Consider the following 17,331-nt stretch of genomic DNA (forward strand, 5'->3'; position numbering starts at 1 on the left):
GGAGCAGGGGCTTACATTCTACCCCAAACAAGTGGATATATAACAACATCCATGAAAAGGTGGCTCTGGTCAGAGACAAGGAGCACTCTGTTGTATGGTATAGCAGACTTCTTGATAAACGATGGTCTGTGTGCCTAAAGTCCCAGCCAAGGCTAGGAGCAGCACCCTCCTTATTTCCTAGTGGTAGTAGGGATCAAACTCAGGGGTCAGTATGTGCCGGACAAAGGCTAGCCTTTGCCCTGTTCCTTCTTCCTCTTTTTAAGTTATCAAGACCGAAGCTGTGTAGGAATTTGAGGTAGCTTTGTTGATAGGGCTGGTTCAAACTTCAGCACTACGTATAAACCAAGTGGTGGCATATGCCTGTAATCTCAACACTTCAGAAATGAAGGCAGGAAGATCAAGGTCATAACAGCTACACAGTGAATTTGAGGCTACTCTGAGTTGCATTAGACCATACTTCAAAATAAGTAAATAAACAAGTAACAAAAATGGCACTGCACAAAACTATGCACAACCCATTTTTCTCAGGTTTTTTTCCCTCCATTTCTTCTTTTTCTAGTGAAACATTTGGTCCATCTCATTTTCTGTGGTTCAGGGAGATTGCCTTATTTACCCCAGCATCTCTATGGACACTGCCTGCCCATGAGTATCCAGGGTACTCATCATTCAATCCAATGATGTCCAGAACCACACATACACAGAAAAGCTTGGAGGGTACCAGGACTCTGCTCCCCACGGTCAAGGACAAGCATGCTAGTTTCCCTAGAGGGAGCTCAAGTAGTGACTGGCTTCAAAAAAGAAATAGCTGTGCCAGGTCTCCCAGAATGAGCTCTTTACTCTCTAGATACAGACCACTTGCTTACCCCCCACCCCACCCCCCAAAAAAAATCACTACTCCCAGTCTCGTTGATACCCAAGCAGCCTTGCAGGCAAGAAAAGAGTGAACTGAGATAGCTCACCTAAAATGAATGCCTGGAAAATTCCTCCGCTGACATCTAAATTTGTCTCACAATTGAAACAGATGGCCAAATGCACTCAAAGAGCCGGACAAGCCCCCCCCCCCCATGTTGAAGCTCAGCTAAGCCTACCTTCTGAGGACAAGGAATGGAGAAGGCTTCTACAGCATTGTCAAAATATTTTTACTTCACAGTCATAATATTGTCATTACAAGTGGAAGCACTTAGCGTGATATCATAATAAAGGAAAGGTGGGATGTGGGCGGGCTGGTTGCTAAGAGCACCTTATTTTATAACATCTTACCTTGGGAAAGTGCAGTAGATTTAAAAATAACCACACCAGCATTAAAAGGCCCAAGAGCTTGTATTGCCAAGAAAACGGGAGAGTAGGTGTGTGGGGACCCCATTTCTTAATTTCAATGAAATATGTATGCACATACAACTAATGGTGGACTTGTACATACTAGATATAATCCCGAGTGCCGCAGAGCTAGAATAAAATAAAATAGAACAAAACAGAATAAAATGAACTCACTCTCCAGAAAAACCCCTACTGATACCTTTTTTGCTGTGTTTTGCCACACACACCCCCAACCTTAATAGATAGATATTCACTGCCCAGAGTTGAAAAGACACAGGTGAGGCAGGGCAGCCTCTTAAGCCTGTGTGGAGCTGAAGGCTACAGAGACATTTCCTTTCCTGACTCAGAATGGTCCTGGCACCTCTGATAATTTGTGCTTGCAACCCAAGACTCCTGCAACTTGTGATGTGCTTCAAGCAAAGAGTTTACACGGGGTTCCAAAGCCTCAGTGTAGACAAGAGCATAAAATAGTAACCTAAAATACTGGTTGAGCATCAAGAGCACCCAATTTGGATAAATTCGGTGAAGTATGCTGTTAAAATTCATCTCAACTGTTTCCTTTTGGCCTATTCTAATGTGGCGAGAGGGACTACTAAGTTAAGGCTATGGGTCATACTATATTCCTTAGACTATGCCCTTCTATCCCCATGGACCTCTAAAGTGCTCCTTGACAAAAATCTTAGAAGCACCTATCCTCAAGAATTCCCCAAGTGATTGAAATCTCTAACCTCTTAAATTCTCTACCAGAGGACACTCTTCTAGTAAGGCATGCTGGTGTGTACCTGTAATTCCAGTACTTGGAGGTAGAGAGGGAGTTTAAGGCCTGCTGGGGTACATGAGGCCTTATCACAAAGAAGAATGGGGCGGGGGAGTCCAAACAAAGACACTGCCCTTTAGGCCCTGTCCCTCGAGGCTCAACTCCTCCCATGGGAGGAAAACATCTGGCTATCACTGCTGAAGGAAGTCTTGCTATTGAATATCATCTCAGGCACAAGGCTATGGGATGCTTCAAGATGCTTCTAGCACTGTCTAGAAGTTCCCTCCTATGCTACACAGTATAAATAAATAAATTAATTTATCTTAAAATAAATAATGAACAAACAGTTGTAACAAATGAAACAATCCAAAGAAATGTAAGTAAAATTGATCCTTCTCTGTCTATTCTGCTTTTCCACCCACAGAACTATTACCTTCGCCATACACACTCTCCTATAACTTCACAAAACATTTTTCATCAACTCCCTTAGGCAAATTAAACAAATAATAAATACATAAATAGGAGAGCACTGTCTCTGAATCAGAGGCAGTAAAACTGACAGCAAGGAAGAATGAGCCCCTGGGCGAGTCCTATCCAAACAGCATGCCCACAGGAGCCTAGCACATGCCCAGCACCCCACTCACACCTCTAGCAAATGCTTGAAGATCCTAGTAATTCTTGGTATTGTGAAATCTTAAAGTATTAAAATAAACCTACCAGAGACTCCATATTTAATCCATTAGCCATGGCTTTAAAAAGAGCAAGGGGTTAGGGAATTCTAGAAGAGGTCGGCTCCCTGCATGGCGCCCTGGCAGCCTGGGTCTGGGCTCACATTGGTTGATGGCTCTGGTCTAGAGAAGAATACAGCAGATAGACAGCAAGGAGTAGCTACAAGACGGCATCAACCAGATGTGGGGGACACAGCCACACTCTCCCCGTGGACTAGGCCATTCAGGAATGAGGCACTCCACAAAGGAACTTTGGGGGCCTAAGGGACCTGAGACACAATACACCACTCCAGGTAACAGCTAACAAGGGAAGTCAGTCCAGAAACTTTACAGCTGTAGACTATCAGAGACTGGACCCATAGTGTTGGAAGCTAACTCCATGGTAGGTAGGAAGGTAAGTAGGCAGGCAGGCAGGCAGGCAGGCAGGTAGATAGGTAGGTAGGCAGGTAGGCAGGTAGGTAGGTAGGCAGGTAGGCAGGTAGGTAAGTAGGCAGGTAGGCAGGCAGGCAGGCAGGCAGGCAGGCAGGCAGGCAAGCAGGTAGGTAGGTAGGTAGGTAGGTAGGTAGGTAGGTAGGTAGATAGATAGGTAGGCAGGCAGGCAGGTAGGCAGGTAAAGACAGACAGGGGCTAAACAAATATATCTCTCTGAGCCAAGGCCAGTCTATGGGCCTAGGCTAAAAATGCCAATTTCCAACTCAGCCCCTTTCAACTGTCTCCTTTAACCACTGGCTTAACCACCTCCTGCCTCAGTTTCCTTGTCCGTAAAGTCAGTGATAACTGTTCCTCCCTCATGGCCTGGCTGCAAAGATTAACTTAATTTGTGCTTGGAATGAGGCACCGGGAAAGCACTGAAAATCAAACTAACTGCAGGGCCAACTCTGGAGGCCCAGCCATTAGGACCCACTCCTTGGACAGTCAAACTCCTGTCCCTTTCCAGCTCAGGAGTGGAAGAACTCAGGCAAGGGTGAGGCTCAAAGAATGGCCTCTCTGAGGCCAAGGCTGACTTAGAGACTCAGAAAAAGGACAGACTGTTCTTACTTCTGAGGCACACAAGCTTGAGGGAACAGGATATGCCTCCACTGACAAGAAGCCTGTGTGTGGTCAGTGTGCTTAGTGCCTAGACTTCAAAACTATGGTGCAACAGTTTGCTACAGAAATACCTTCCCCACCTAGGAAATGAAACTTGTAAAGAGGTACTTAGGAGTCTCTTCTCTGTCAACTGTGGGCTCCTCTAGGAAAATTTGCTCTTTGGCTGCATAACCACCAACTCCCCAGTGAACGGCCTCGGCAATAAGATGATGTTAATATAAGGGGGCCCTGAGACTTACAGCTCCCTGCTCTAGCAGCCACCACCCTCCACTGTCAGCTATACAACAGCCCTACTTTCTCCACCAGCAGGGAGCATCAGCCCACTCCAGGACTTGCCCAGTGAGCACCTACAGACAGCTGGAGGCTAAATGGAGGTGAGTACTACTGTAGGTTCCTGAACAGCCCTGCCCAGGACAGGCAGGCCCAGCTTTTTTCTAAACAGTGTGTGCACTGTATCCCTGAGAAGTCTACAGATGCCTGGCTTGGAGAAGTTAAGTAGAAAGGAAGACGACAGCTATGCAACACAGCAGGCACAGGGTGGTCATGCAAGAGAGCTGCATGCTGGGCCTAGAGAATGCAGATACAATGGAAGCCGAGGCTGAAGCACAGGTGCTTCCTCAAGCACTACTGAGTAAAGAGGTAGCAAGAGGTCTGAAGGAAGGGGGCAGCCCAGGAAGTCTGCAGGATCCAGGACTTCGGATTCCCAGGAGTAGAGGGAGGTAGGGCTGGAATAGGAACAAAATTTCACCGGCCCCAGAGATCTGGATTTTACCCCACAGACAAAAGTGCAGTGACTAAAAGGGAACACTGTGTGGAATGCCAAGAGGAACAAGGCTTGAAGAAGACAGGAAAGAGCCTGAGCCAGCACTCAGGCCTGAGAGTATTCAGGCGACTAAGTGTGAGAAGCCCAGATCATAACCAGGGGACACTTCACAGTGGGGCCTGACAGAAGCACAGGTGGGGACTAATGAGGACTCATGGCAAGAACATTCATTTTCTTAGGGACTGTCCAAAACCCATTCTGAAGGCCTTTCCCTCAAACGCAAAGACCACACCTCTGGACCTTCACAGCAAATGGCATAGACGGTGTGAGTTCCTAGGACAGCATCTCCACAGGAAAGAAGTCATATCCTAACCTTTAGCAGATTCCATGACCAGTTCATCTTAAGCACCTCAGCCAAACTGAGCTGTGCTACAGAAGAGTCAGGCCCCAGACCTCTAAGCCTTTTGGGAGCCCAGTTCCAAGTGATCATGTACATTTACAACCAAAGATCCAGGAACCAACCAACGGCAAGGACTGTCTAACATTACCACGTCTTCTCCCCAGTCACACATTTATAAACTGTGGCCAAGAAGTCTACAGGAAAATACAAGCCCTCAGAGAAATTAGAATACACCCTGGCTCCTCCCACCCCTACTCACTGCTCTCCCATCCTCAGTCAAGACGGCCCGGGCAGCATGTTCAGGCAGCCCTTCCCAGAGCAGGCCAGCCAGTGAAGAACAGCTGCGCCAGAGCCCTAAAGGGTCAGACACAGCTGGGGTTCCCAGTGCCCTGGCACCAAGCACAGAAGCTGTGGAGAAGAGTTTATTAAGGCTCTCCTCCTTGATAAAGAGAGAATAATCTATAACCAAGCTGGAAATGTATCCTACAGATAAATGACTGTTTTCCTCTTTACACTTATTTTTCTTTTCTCCAGAATTCAACAGAAACAATTTTATATCTGAAAACAACAACAACAACAACAACAACAAAACCGCACACATCACAACAGTTGTTAAGACAACTATGGGAAAGCCTGAGTAAACTCTCTGCTTGGGCTTTCAGGCAGAATGGCGTGAGGCCAAGGCAATAGTTTCAGCAAGCAGTCACAATTTTCCTTAGTGCTACAGAGAAAACCGTGCATTAGCACGGGCCTGACCACAGAGACCTGGATAGTGTCTGCAGACTCAGCACAGCCACATCAAGTAGTCACTCAATGGGGGTTTCCAGAAGAATGCCAGGCAGCAGCTCACAGTGATACTTAACTTACTTCCCTGGGGGTCTCGTTACACTCTTTTTTGGAGGTAGAAGGGAAGAGAGGAAGAGAGAAGAAGCGGGGAGAGGGTGAGAAAACAGGGGCTTGGGTTTTGAAGAACTCACACGGACAGCAAATACTGCTCAAAGCATCTAGGGTTTTGTTCAGAGATTCAAACCCTGACGCACAGTTGACGTCAAAGAACAAAGGTTACCAAGGCTGGTTCTGAGTACACACCTGGTGGCTTCAGCCTGAAAAAAAGGGTGAAGAGTTAACTGTAGGAAGGATGGGAAGGTCTCAGGAGGGCTGCTGTGGAGACCCTGGACTGCCATCTGCTGGCCACAGGACTTCTGCCAAGTCTAAGCTGTCCATATAAAGCTAACCGTGAGCAGCACAAATGCAGGAAAATCAACAGCCAGCACCTGGACAGAGCCTGGCTGCACAGGACGATGCCACACTGCAGACAAGCAGCGGGATATGCCAGGTCTGGGCAAGACACCTGAAGCACGGGTGAACAGGCAAGGCTGGAAGGGAAGGGAGCACCTGCGGCCCAGACACTAGTTTTAAAGAAAAAGCTCAGAGCTGCTCTGCACGAGCTGCTCTGCACGCCCTCAATAGGTTTTCCTGCGAGCTCTGATCGCCCTTCTTTATCTCTTGTGTCATGCCCCTGTCGAGTTACAGATCTTTTTACACTGCATGTCCTATTACACATGTCTGCCCGCTCTGCAGGTAGAATGGTGTTCCTGCAAAGCTGCACACAGGAACTCAGAAACCTCCACCAGCACCCGCAGGACACCCCTAGCTTCAGGGCACAGAAGCATCTTTGACATTCATCTTACCTCAGCTTACAAGCACTTACCAGGTAACAGGTGCCAGGGCCTGGGTGGGCACTGGCATCTTGTGGGAGGCCTGAGAACTTCTAACTCCCCGAAAGGACTAACAAGGTTTCCGCCGCCAGAGATGCTCCAGGAACACACAGACTGGAACTCCAAAGTGGAGTTCGTTTCTTTTCCAGTTTAAAAAAAATACTAATACAAATAGAAAAACTAGGAAAATGTGAAAGGGTAAATGAAAGATACAAAAAAAGTACCCACAATCCTACCTCCCAGTGGCGTCCTTTCTCCCATGCAGACCATGAGAGACTCATAAAAAGCCTATTTCTGTTTTCTACATTTTGGAGGGTGGTGGGATTCTCCTGGCCATGACATCATGGTCACCTGGTCCCAGAATAAGGGGAAGGAGAGAGTTCTTCAAAAGGCCATCCACAAAGTATGACAAAAGTACCAGAGGCCCTGTCCCCTAAGCGGGATGCCACAGGCTCTGTGCTAGAGTCCTCATCAGATCCTGGTCTCAACTCCTCTTCCCTCTAGCAGGAAACAGGCCTCACTCCAGTTAACAGGTGCCTCATTCTAGAACTCATACTATCTGCGGGCCAGGGAACTATGCGGTCTATTTCCTATATCCAGACCCACGTAGGATCTAACCAAAGCCACTTCTAGTGCAATCTCCTGACAGCACACCACCAAGAGGCCATTCCAAGTGATCAGGGCAGCCCAGCTCAGGGTGGGAGGCAGGTGAGCATAATTAAGAAGGCAGATTAAATCCAAGGATAAAAATAGATTTTAAAACCACCACCACATACCCACGCTTCCTAAGCATCCTAAAGGATCCTTGGCACAGCTACTGGACTACCCAGAGTGCAGCAGTGGTACTCCAAACACTTCAGTTCAGGGGAGTTTTCACTTCTCAAGGATTCTACCAATTCCCAGTCCCTAAACATTCAGAAAAGAATCCCTGCTTTTTACTTCACAGGCCAGTGTTTCTCCTCCTTCTACAAAGAGCTCACAACACTCCTCTGCAACACAAACCCTTCTCAGCTCAACGTAGAACCACATAAGCAAGGGTTAGCTCTGAAACAATCAAGCAGGCCTCTGTAAATCCCCAACTGTTTTTGGAGATCGAGGAAGCAGTCTTCTTAAATGAAAAATGTACCTACCTTTTGACTTGCAATTATAGCCCTAGGAATTTACTTTAAGAGACACACAGCAATATATGTATCTCACTGCAGCACCAATTTTAGCACCCAAAAGAGCCTGCACACAACTTAAGTGTCACTTAAATAAATCACGATACATTCACACCACAGAATGTTACATAGCCAAATGTGGCAGCTTTGCAAGCATGGATGTGGCAAGATGTCACCAATACACTGTAAAGCAAACAGCAGTTTCTAGCTGGGTATTACCACAGCTTGCATGTGATAGCAGGGTCTCCAGGGTCCCCCAGAAGTGAATGGTGACAGGGACAGAATAGCAAGAAAGACTTTAGATTTCCACCCCATCCATACTCCTCTACTATTTACATTGTTTGCTGGAAACATACTTTTATGTAATAATACATTTTTTAGGAGCAGGAATCAGGTGTTCATTGCCAAACACTGCCACAGACAAGTAGTAAGAAACCATGGCATGGCCCCCAATCAAGCTCTAAAAGAGCTCCAGCTGGCCTACAGAAACACGCCCAGGCCTGCCTCCACACCTCCCACATCTCCTCTGTGGTACCTGTCATCAAAGGCCTTGCACCAGCCAGGGACAGAGCGACTGGTAATGCAAGCCCAGTTGCATCCTGGACTGCTCCTGCACCATGATGTCATTAATGCCTTGCTATATGAGGGACAGTGACAACTAGACCTACGTAGGGGAGTAAGTGTATATGATACACATGGCTATAAACCAGGTCTTCATAGAGATACCTGCAAGATGACCCAGGAGGCCACCTCCCTCCAAATGGTTGCTGCTTAGAACATGGGTGTCCAATGGGACGTTCTGATGGTGATGTTTTATCTCTACACTGTTCTAAAGGGCAGCCGCTTGTAACATTTGACAGAGCTTTAAGGGGCTCTAAGTATGATCAAAGAACTTTGGACTTACTTTGGATTGATTAAATGAATTTAAATGGTCAGGAAGACCAATGTCTCTTAGTGGAAAAGCACATCTCTCAACCCTAATTTGTCCATAGCCAGTTGTTAAAACCTCATGATGCCAAGGGCCCCTCCTCACACCCTGCCCAAGTCTAGGTCTCCTGCATTTGTGGGAGGAGCTCCCTTCCCTAGCCTGCTCTATACCAATAACAGAACCTGCCTGGTAAGCGTTTCCTGGATCTTCACAGCATTACCTCAGGCTACTTCATCTGCCCAGCCCTAGACTCCCAGATGCCTAGCACCCATCTACAGTTCGGCCACAATTCCTTTGGGCACTTGTGGTCCCCAGAGTACAGCAGCTCTGGACAGACACACACTTATTTGTGGCCAAAGGCAGGGTGTCTAAAGCCAGGCCAACTGGGACCAACCAGAGCCCAGCCAAGAAGAGCCAGAACACAAGGTCTAGCTTTGTGAAAACATTTAGGACTGCTTGTCATCCATGCCTGCTCGCCTGGCCACACTCACAGCTGCAATGTTTGATATTAGATCAGGTGAATTCTAGTACACTCCCCCTCCATGTACCAGACTAAGATGATTCCATGAGCCTCTGGAAAGTGCGATACTGTCAGATTTCATGCCCCAAACTTTCAGTTACTATAGTCCATGCTTCAGTGAAGCCTGTAGTACATTCAAGAGGATGCTAGACAAAGTGAGTCCAAGTTTCCATTGGAGCTGTGATCCAGTAATCCAAAGTACTCCACTAACACCTGGCTTTGTACTTGATCCCCACCACCTCCACCCCAGGTCTTCACACTGGAGGGCCAAAATCAGGATTCTCCACTGTCTGTGGCTGAGTGTTCTACTTTGCCCCAAGTTCCCCAGGTGTTTTCTCTGCTCAGCAGCTGTGAGAGTTACCAGATGAGCAGGCATGCATGAGAAGCAGGCCTGAGTGTTTTCATAGATAGATGGATGGATGATGGATGGATAAATAAATGTCCTACTTAGAATCACCAGTGTAATGGAGGAAAAGGTCATGTGTTTATTGAACCCACCATGAATCTCCACCCTGTGCTGACCACCATCCACAGAGGCGGTGAGACACTGCAGGTGCTATCTATATGGAGTACCTACTTTACTCTCCCCATCATGCTGCTTAGCCATGGCTGGGGCTGGGTCACCCTCCCATGCTAACATTAATCAAGAGAATCGTGGCCACAAAAATAAGAAATATCTTTGGAGCCCAGGAACTAGAAAGGGTGGGAAATATATTTTGCTGGAGGATAAGCAGACTGTGACAGAATCCATTAGGCAAACCTAAATGGGTGGTCTAGCCAAGGCAGCCAGGTCCCAAGGGACCAGATAAAGCACTATATATAAATGGACACACCAAGCTCTCCTTATAACCCACAACCATCAGGGGCCATACTGATTGGGTCATTTTCAGATAACCCTCAGAGCAGAGCCAAATATATGGTGCACCTATGAAAACAGTAACTCACGACCATGTTCTTGCCTGCTTTGGTCTGACAATGCCACACAGGGTCTGGCCACTGCACTAAAAGACATGATGAGAAGACATGATTCTTTATCTCCACCATCATCTTCCATAAACCTGCCCGTGGAGTGGAATGGACAACCTCCACATAAAACATGCTCACCCTGCTCACATCACAGCAAGCAGGAGCAAGTCCCCTATATGTAACAGGAAGCTGAGGGGAGTCTTGATATCGTAGAGGTGAGATGGGGACTCACTTACCTAAGGGTACTAAGTGGGAACAGAGTTATGAACAGCAAAAATAAGAATTCTCACAGACCTTCACACACCCTCAAAGACCTATGAGTTTTCCATGGCTCACCATGGAACCTCACCAATAATATACTCTCCTGGTTCTATAGGACAAACAGATGGTAAGCCTCTTAAGAGCATGATGGCTCATGTTCATATAGGCTATGACAGGAAGGCCATTATTTTGGAGCTAGCCTGGGCTACAGTGACAGATCCTGTCTGGAAAAGAAAAAACCTAGAAGAGGCAGCTAACTACATAGACATGTCACTTGGGCAGTAAGTACCTGGGATCTCAGGATTCACAAGTGCTTGAGTGCTTTCCGTCACCTGCCTTGAACTTATACTGCTTGAAAACCATGGTCCCTTCCTTCTCTGTGACTGGAGCTCTAACCTGTCTTCAAGACTATACTACCTCCTTGACAATCCTGGTCTTCAACAGTTACCGATGGGAACTGATCTACTGCAGAAGCCTGATATAATGATCTACACAATGAGTTTGCCAAACACAAGGAAAAGCAGCCCAACACCCCTGCCCTGCATGACTCTTTCTGGACTGTCTCAGCATTTGGATGTTATCATTATTGCTTTATTCTTTGGGGGATAAGGAATACAGCATTTAATAAAATATATCAAGACCCAATTTTATGCCCCTACAGTAATTTCAAAAGGCCATTAAATAAGAATTTTAATGAGAAATTATCTACTGCAACATCTCATTAGGATTTCTGTCCCATGTGGCCTTGCACCAAGGAGAATGATATCGAAGGCCTTCCACACAGGTGTTTCCAACGTCAGGGGGCGCTGTCACAGCCACAAGAGCCAATGCCTTCTTCAGGGTTGCTTCCAATTTTTGAAGAATAAAATATCAGCACACTGCATAAAAAAAAAAGTCAAAGAACAACTGGACTCTAGCTGTGGGACAGCCAGCATTTTGCCTCCACAGGTCCCCCATCCAGATCCAACCAACCTGGGATCAAAAACATTAAAAAAACCAAAACCAAAAAAAACCCAAAAAAACAACAAAAAAAACCCCAAAACCAAAAACAATGTGCCTCTCTAGCAAACATATGCAGACCTTTTCTTTGAAGTCATTCCTTAAACAATACAACATAACAACTGCTTACACATCGTCTGCATTGCTACAAATGTAGCTCATTGGTACAAAACTTCCCTAACCAAGTCAGAGCCCCCATTTGATCCCAGCACTATATGGGGTGGATAATAAACACATTTTTTTTAAAGGAAAATGAATACAGGACTTTGGGAGTTACTTATATGCAAATAGGATGTCATTTACGAGGTGACAACATTTGCAGATTTTGGGATTCACAGGGAGGGGGAGACAGGTGAAGAAAGCCTGTCTATTTTTTAAAGTTGTTTTGTTGTGTTATCCCATATTTAATGCCTTTGGCTTCTTTCACTATCACACTGTTTCAAGAATTTGGTAGCCTACTTTTCTGAACTTAGTGTCAACACTGTGCCATCTCTATATGTCTCCATGGGTCTTAACATCTCTCACCACGGACATTGGTGGCTGTGCTGTGCCTGGGTCACCAGATGCAGGGTCCACAGGCAGTCTGGGGGCATCAAGTCCACTAAGCATCTGTGTGCTACAGTTCAGCTTCCTCGGGGAGACCTCCTGGGAGAATTCCTCAAAATCCTGTTAGTGTGCCAAAGTGTTTTTCACCAGTCACACAAATTCAACTTCTCTTTAACCCCGACTAAAGCTGTACAGTTACCACCCACTAAAAATACCAAAGTAAATCAGTGTTCTGTGATGTCTATCTACTTTCGGTCTATATAATATAGAATCCACATTAAGTTCTATAGTGCTTCATTAAATGACTAAGGAAGAAGGGAATGGGGCAGTAAGGAGGAAACATTATTTCTTAAAAACAATAAAGTTGACATTAGGTAAAGTATGAACACAGAACAGACTGACAAGATATAGCCAGATGTTCAAGAAAGTTTGCCAAGCTACCCGTGCCTAGACTGTTCCTCACATCTCACTGTGCAGTCCCTCACTGGAGACATGGTGAGTGCTCTGCACCTTGTCTGGGGACCATTCACATGACTTGCCCTGAAGAATGAGATGTAGCTTGAATGTGACTGATCAAAATGACTTATGCCTCTGCTACAACTCTGAGAAGCCCTCTGCCCCTGTGAGACACAGACTCTTTAGCCTATGTCTCCAAATGACCTCACACATGTCAATAGCCCTGAGCCAACTCAGTTAAGGCACAGCATGAGGCAGAGCCTCTCAGCAGACAGGCTCTAAATCAGCCAACCTTAGCTAATCATAGAGACAGGAAGCAAAGCAGAGAACTGCTGTTGTAAGGTAACAGAATCTGGGATGCTTGTTATAGAGCCTTACTACAGTAGCAGCTGACCGACACAGATGGACCATGTTATGTACCTACATCCTCCAAAACGAAGCACTCCCACATGCAGAGGATGGAGGCTCACAAAACTCAGGAAGCCCAAGACTCAGAGGCCCCTCCTCAAGGCTACATAACCAATACCAGCACTGGGCTATGCTTCTTGCTGGTGTACAGCTCCCTTAGACTTATGCATGCTCCTATGAGTAAACGCTCACCCCTGCTCCTGTATAAACCCCAAGAGCTCAATAGTTCAAGACAGACTTGGTGGAGTATCTCTCTAGTGACCATCAGTACCCTATCTGGGTGAAGACAAAGTCAACACCAGAAAGCCAACCCATCAGTCACAGAGAACAGCTTTCCTTCAAGCTCACAGAGCAGGCAGACACTCACCAGGCTCTCCTTTTTTCTTTGACTTCTTCTTTGCAGGTGCCTCTTGCTTTGGTGCCTCCTGGCTCTGGACCATGCTTGCATTTTTACCCTGAGCAGGAGCCATCTCCGACTTTTTACCCTGACCGGCAGCTGCATCCACCTTTTTGGCCTGGTTGGGGGATCCTTCTACCTTTTTGCCTTGATTTGGGGCTCCCTCTGCCTTTTTTCCCTGATTGGGGGACCCCTCTGACTTTTTCACCTGGTTTGAGACACCCTCTGTCTTTGTGCCCTGATTAGCAACTGTATCTGTCTTTCTGTTCTGGTTGGGAGCCCCCTCCCCCTTCTTGCCTTGGTTGGGATTTCCATCCCCCTTTTTGCCCTGATTCTGGGACCCTTCCCCTTTCTTGCCCTGACTTTGAACCCCCTCTGCTTTTTTGCTCTGGTTTTGAGGCCCCTCCCCTTTCTTGCCTTGGTTTTGGGCCCCTTCCCCTTTCTTCATCTGATTCTGGGCCCCTTCCATCTTTTTACCCTGGTTCTGGGCCGCCTCCATTTTCTTGCCCTGAGTTGGGGTTCCTTCTGCTTTTCTGCCCTGGTTTTGCATACCCTCTACTTTTATGTTCTGGTTAGGAGACCCTTCCCCTTTCTTGCCTTGGTTCTGGGCCCCCTCCCCTTTCTTGCCCTGGTTCTGGGCCCCCTCCCCCTTCTTGCCTTGGTTCTGGGCCCCCTTCTTGCCTGCCCTGGTTCTGGGCCCCCTCCCCCTTCTTGCCTTGGTTTTGGGCCCCCTCCCCCTTCTTGCCTTGGTTCTGGGCCCCCTCTCCCTTCTTGCCTTGGTTTGGGGTTCCCTCTGGCTTCTTGCCCTGATTCTGGGCTCCTTCTATTTTTTTGTCCTGTTTTTGAGTTGCTTCTCCCTTCTTGCCTTGGTTCTGGAGTCCTTCCCCCTTCTTAGTTTGATTCTGGCCTCCCTCCCCCTTCTTGGCCTGGTTTTGGTTTGCCTCCCCCTTTTTGCGCTCTTTGTGGTCCCTTCTACCCCCTTCTTGGCCTGGTTCTGGACCCCCTCACCTTTCTTAGCTTGGTTCTGGGCTCCCTCCCCCTTCTTGGCCTGGTTTTGGCCCCCTTCGCCCTTCTTGGCCTGGTTCTGAGCCCCTCTCCCTTCTTGACCTGGTTCTGGGCCCCGTCCCCCTTCTTAGCCTGGTTCTGGGCCCTTCTCCCTTCTTAGCTTGGTTCTGGGCTCCCTCCCCCTTCTTGGCCTGGTTCTGGGTCCCCTCCCCCTTCTTAGCCTGGTTCTGGGTCCCTCCCCCTTCTTAGCTTGGTTCTGGGCCCCCTCCCCCTTCTTGGCCTGGTTCTGGGTCCCCTCCCCCTTCTTAGCTTGGTTCTGGGCCCCCTCCCCCTTCTTGGCCTGGTTCTGGGCACCCTCTCCTTTCTTAGCTTGGTTCTGGACCCCCTCCCCCTTCTTAGCTTGGTTCTGGGCTCCCTCCCCCTTCTTGGCCTGGTTCTGGGCTCCCTGCCCCTTCTTGCCCTGACTGCTGGTGGCAGGAGCACTGGCCTTAGAGCCCACGGGGGGCACAGCCACCATAGGCACCTCTTTGGGTGAGGCTTCCAAGATGGCAGACTTTGAAGCAAGAACCTGGATGGAATTCACAATAGAACTGACTGCTGGCTCCACCTTTGCCACTTTTTTCTCCTTCTTCTTTTTGTCCTTAGGGGAGGAAGCCAGCTTTTCCTGAGGCATGGCTGGTACAGTGGCTACAGGGGTACGGCCCACAGAGGAATGGACTGAAGTTGGAGCCACAGCCACAGCTGGTACGCGCATTGGTTCCTTGAGGATGATGGTCACATTGGGATCCAGGTCGTGTTCAGGTATCTTCCCATTAGGCTTCTCTTCCTTTTTCTTGGTCTTTCCTTTCTTCTCCACGGTTTTCTCCTTCTTTTTCTTCTCTCCTTTCTGGTGGTGAGTTTTCGCCATCTCCTTGCGCTGGTTGGCAAGGGCTTCTTCATATGACGTCTCCTTCATGGAGAAGGTTGACACCAGGAAGATGCCGATGGCAGAAACAACCATAAACCCGCCAAAGACCACAACCCCCAAGGTCTGAGTGTCGTAGATATCCATCTTGGCTGGCTTGCTTTCCACCTGCCAACACATACAAGTAGATTACTTTCTGGAGAAATGGAAAAACTAGACAATTTTCATCCCTTATCACCAAACTTAAGATTTCTCACTGTCTTCAGACTAAATTCAGAGTAGGAGCAAAGCCATGTTTGCTCCACTTTCTTACCTGACCCCTTCAGAAATGGGTAATTTTTACCTAGTATATCAATAGTTCTTTTAGTGCTGGAGATAAGAACAGGCGGATGGAGGGGTACAGGGGAACAACTCGAGTTTCTAATGTTTTGTAGCCTCCAAAGCCCATGGCCACAGCCCAAGTTCAAGGTGCCCCCTTGAACCTGCCCCATTTAAACCACTCATGAGCACAAGTGCTGACCAGAAGTGAAACAACAGGGAGTAGTGGCAACATGGAAAAGACAGCAAGGTTAAGTAATATGGCTGCATATGCCACAGACACTACATGTAGCTAAGTAAGAGAACTTCTCATTTTTCATGTTGGGCTGAAATCTGTACTTTTTATGTTTTTCTTCAATGTAAAACCGGCTGGTTTAATTAAACAAACCAACACAAACCCCAGTCAACACCAACAGATGCACAGGCTTTCCCAGCAGGCTCCTGGCACACCACACTCTGCTTTGTGACCAGAGCCCTACACAAAGATACTAGGGTCAAAGACCCTTGGGACTGCAATCCTGAAAAGTCATCAAGAACTTGGTGCAGGATAACACCCTTTCCGCAGCAGCACCTCCTCTGTCACAGAGCCTACCACCCCATACCGGGAAACACAAAGTCCTGTGAAGCCCATCAGATTCTAGGTTCGGAATGTCACATCTTCGGACTTCACAGGAGAAGGGGCAGTGTCACTAGGCTTTTTGTCAGACAGTGTCCCCCAAACCTAGAGGATGGAGTATTCCATTCTTGTTGCCTATGACCAAAGAGCAAAGGATCAGAGGTAGCTGGGCTTATCCTTCCTGTCTGACAGCCCAGACTTAGTTCCACTTCACCAAACTTTTAACTCGTGTCAATGCCATCATCTGTTCTATCCCCTGAACTAGAGAGGAGAAACAGTCTGGCCCCTCGGAAGAGGATCAGAAAGACTGACCAAGAACTCCAGTGTAGAGAGCTGGAGAGATGGCTCAGTGGTTAAGAACACTGACTGCTCTTCCAGAGGTTCTGAGTTCAACTCCCAGCAACCACATGGTGGCTCACAACCATCTGTAATGAGATCTGATGTCCTTCCTCTTCTAGTGTGTCTGAAGACAGCAGCAGTGCATTCGTATACATAAAAGAACTCCAGTGTAGAAGGGAAAGGTTGGGATGGAGGGATAATTGGGAAAAGGTAAGGACACTGTGTCCAGGCTCTCTACTCAGTTGGCCAGTGCAATTTATGTTCCTCTTTAACAGGGGAAAAGGAAGGAAATGGGACTCCAGACAGACATTAGGACATTTTAAAGAAAGGTACTGTTTAAACACTTCAGTATCATATTCTGAGACACTCTCCTGACGGTGCAAACCCCTTTCTTTGTGTTATCCTGACAAGACCCTTAAGGAAGGATGGAAATGCTCACACTGAGGGTTTGCTAGCTAGCAAGCATTCTCCACAGTGATTACTGTGGTGGCTGTGACTTTCACCCTTCCATAAACTGTCACGTGTGGTTGTGTAGGACCAAGGCCCAATACTCCATCCCTGTCATCGCTTCAGCAAACAGAGTCTAAGGCCAGGCCACACACACGTTTCTTCAAAGCCTGGGCATGGCAGCACTTGCATTCCAAATGGATTCTGACTTCTAGCTCTAAACCATGAATGACATCTGATCCAACGTCATAGTTAGCACCCCCACCAGTCGACAGTCAAGAAAGGCTGT

The 17,331-nt window shown here is 47.5% G+C and overlaps 1 protein-coding gene across 1 annotated transcript in view; it reads right to left on the bottom strand.

Annotated features, from left to right (window-relative positions):
* The window catches only part of Rrbp1 (ribosome binding protein 1), a 61,943-nt gene that overhangs the window by 24,866 nt on the left and 19,746 nt on the right, over window positions 1-17,331 (bottom strand). Inside the window, 6 exon segments of the mRNA XM_032904322.1 lie at window positions 13,384-14,090; window positions 14,092-14,380; window positions 14,383-14,502; window positions 14,505-14,561; window positions 14,564-14,650; window positions 14,653-15,490. Coding sequence (XP_032760213.1) covers window positions 13,384-14,090; window positions 14,092-14,380; window positions 14,383-14,502; window positions 14,505-14,561; window positions 14,564-14,650; window positions 14,653-15,469 — 2,077 coding nt within the window. The 5' untranslated portion in view covers window positions 15,470-15,490.

This window comes from Rattus rattus, chromosome 5, assembly GCF_011064425.1.
Source record: "Rattus rattus isolate New Zealand chromosome 5, Rrattus_CSIRO_v1, whole genome shotgun sequence".
Lineage (NCBI taxonomy): Eukaryota > Metazoa > Chordata > Mammalia > Rodentia > Muridae > Rattus > Rattus rattus.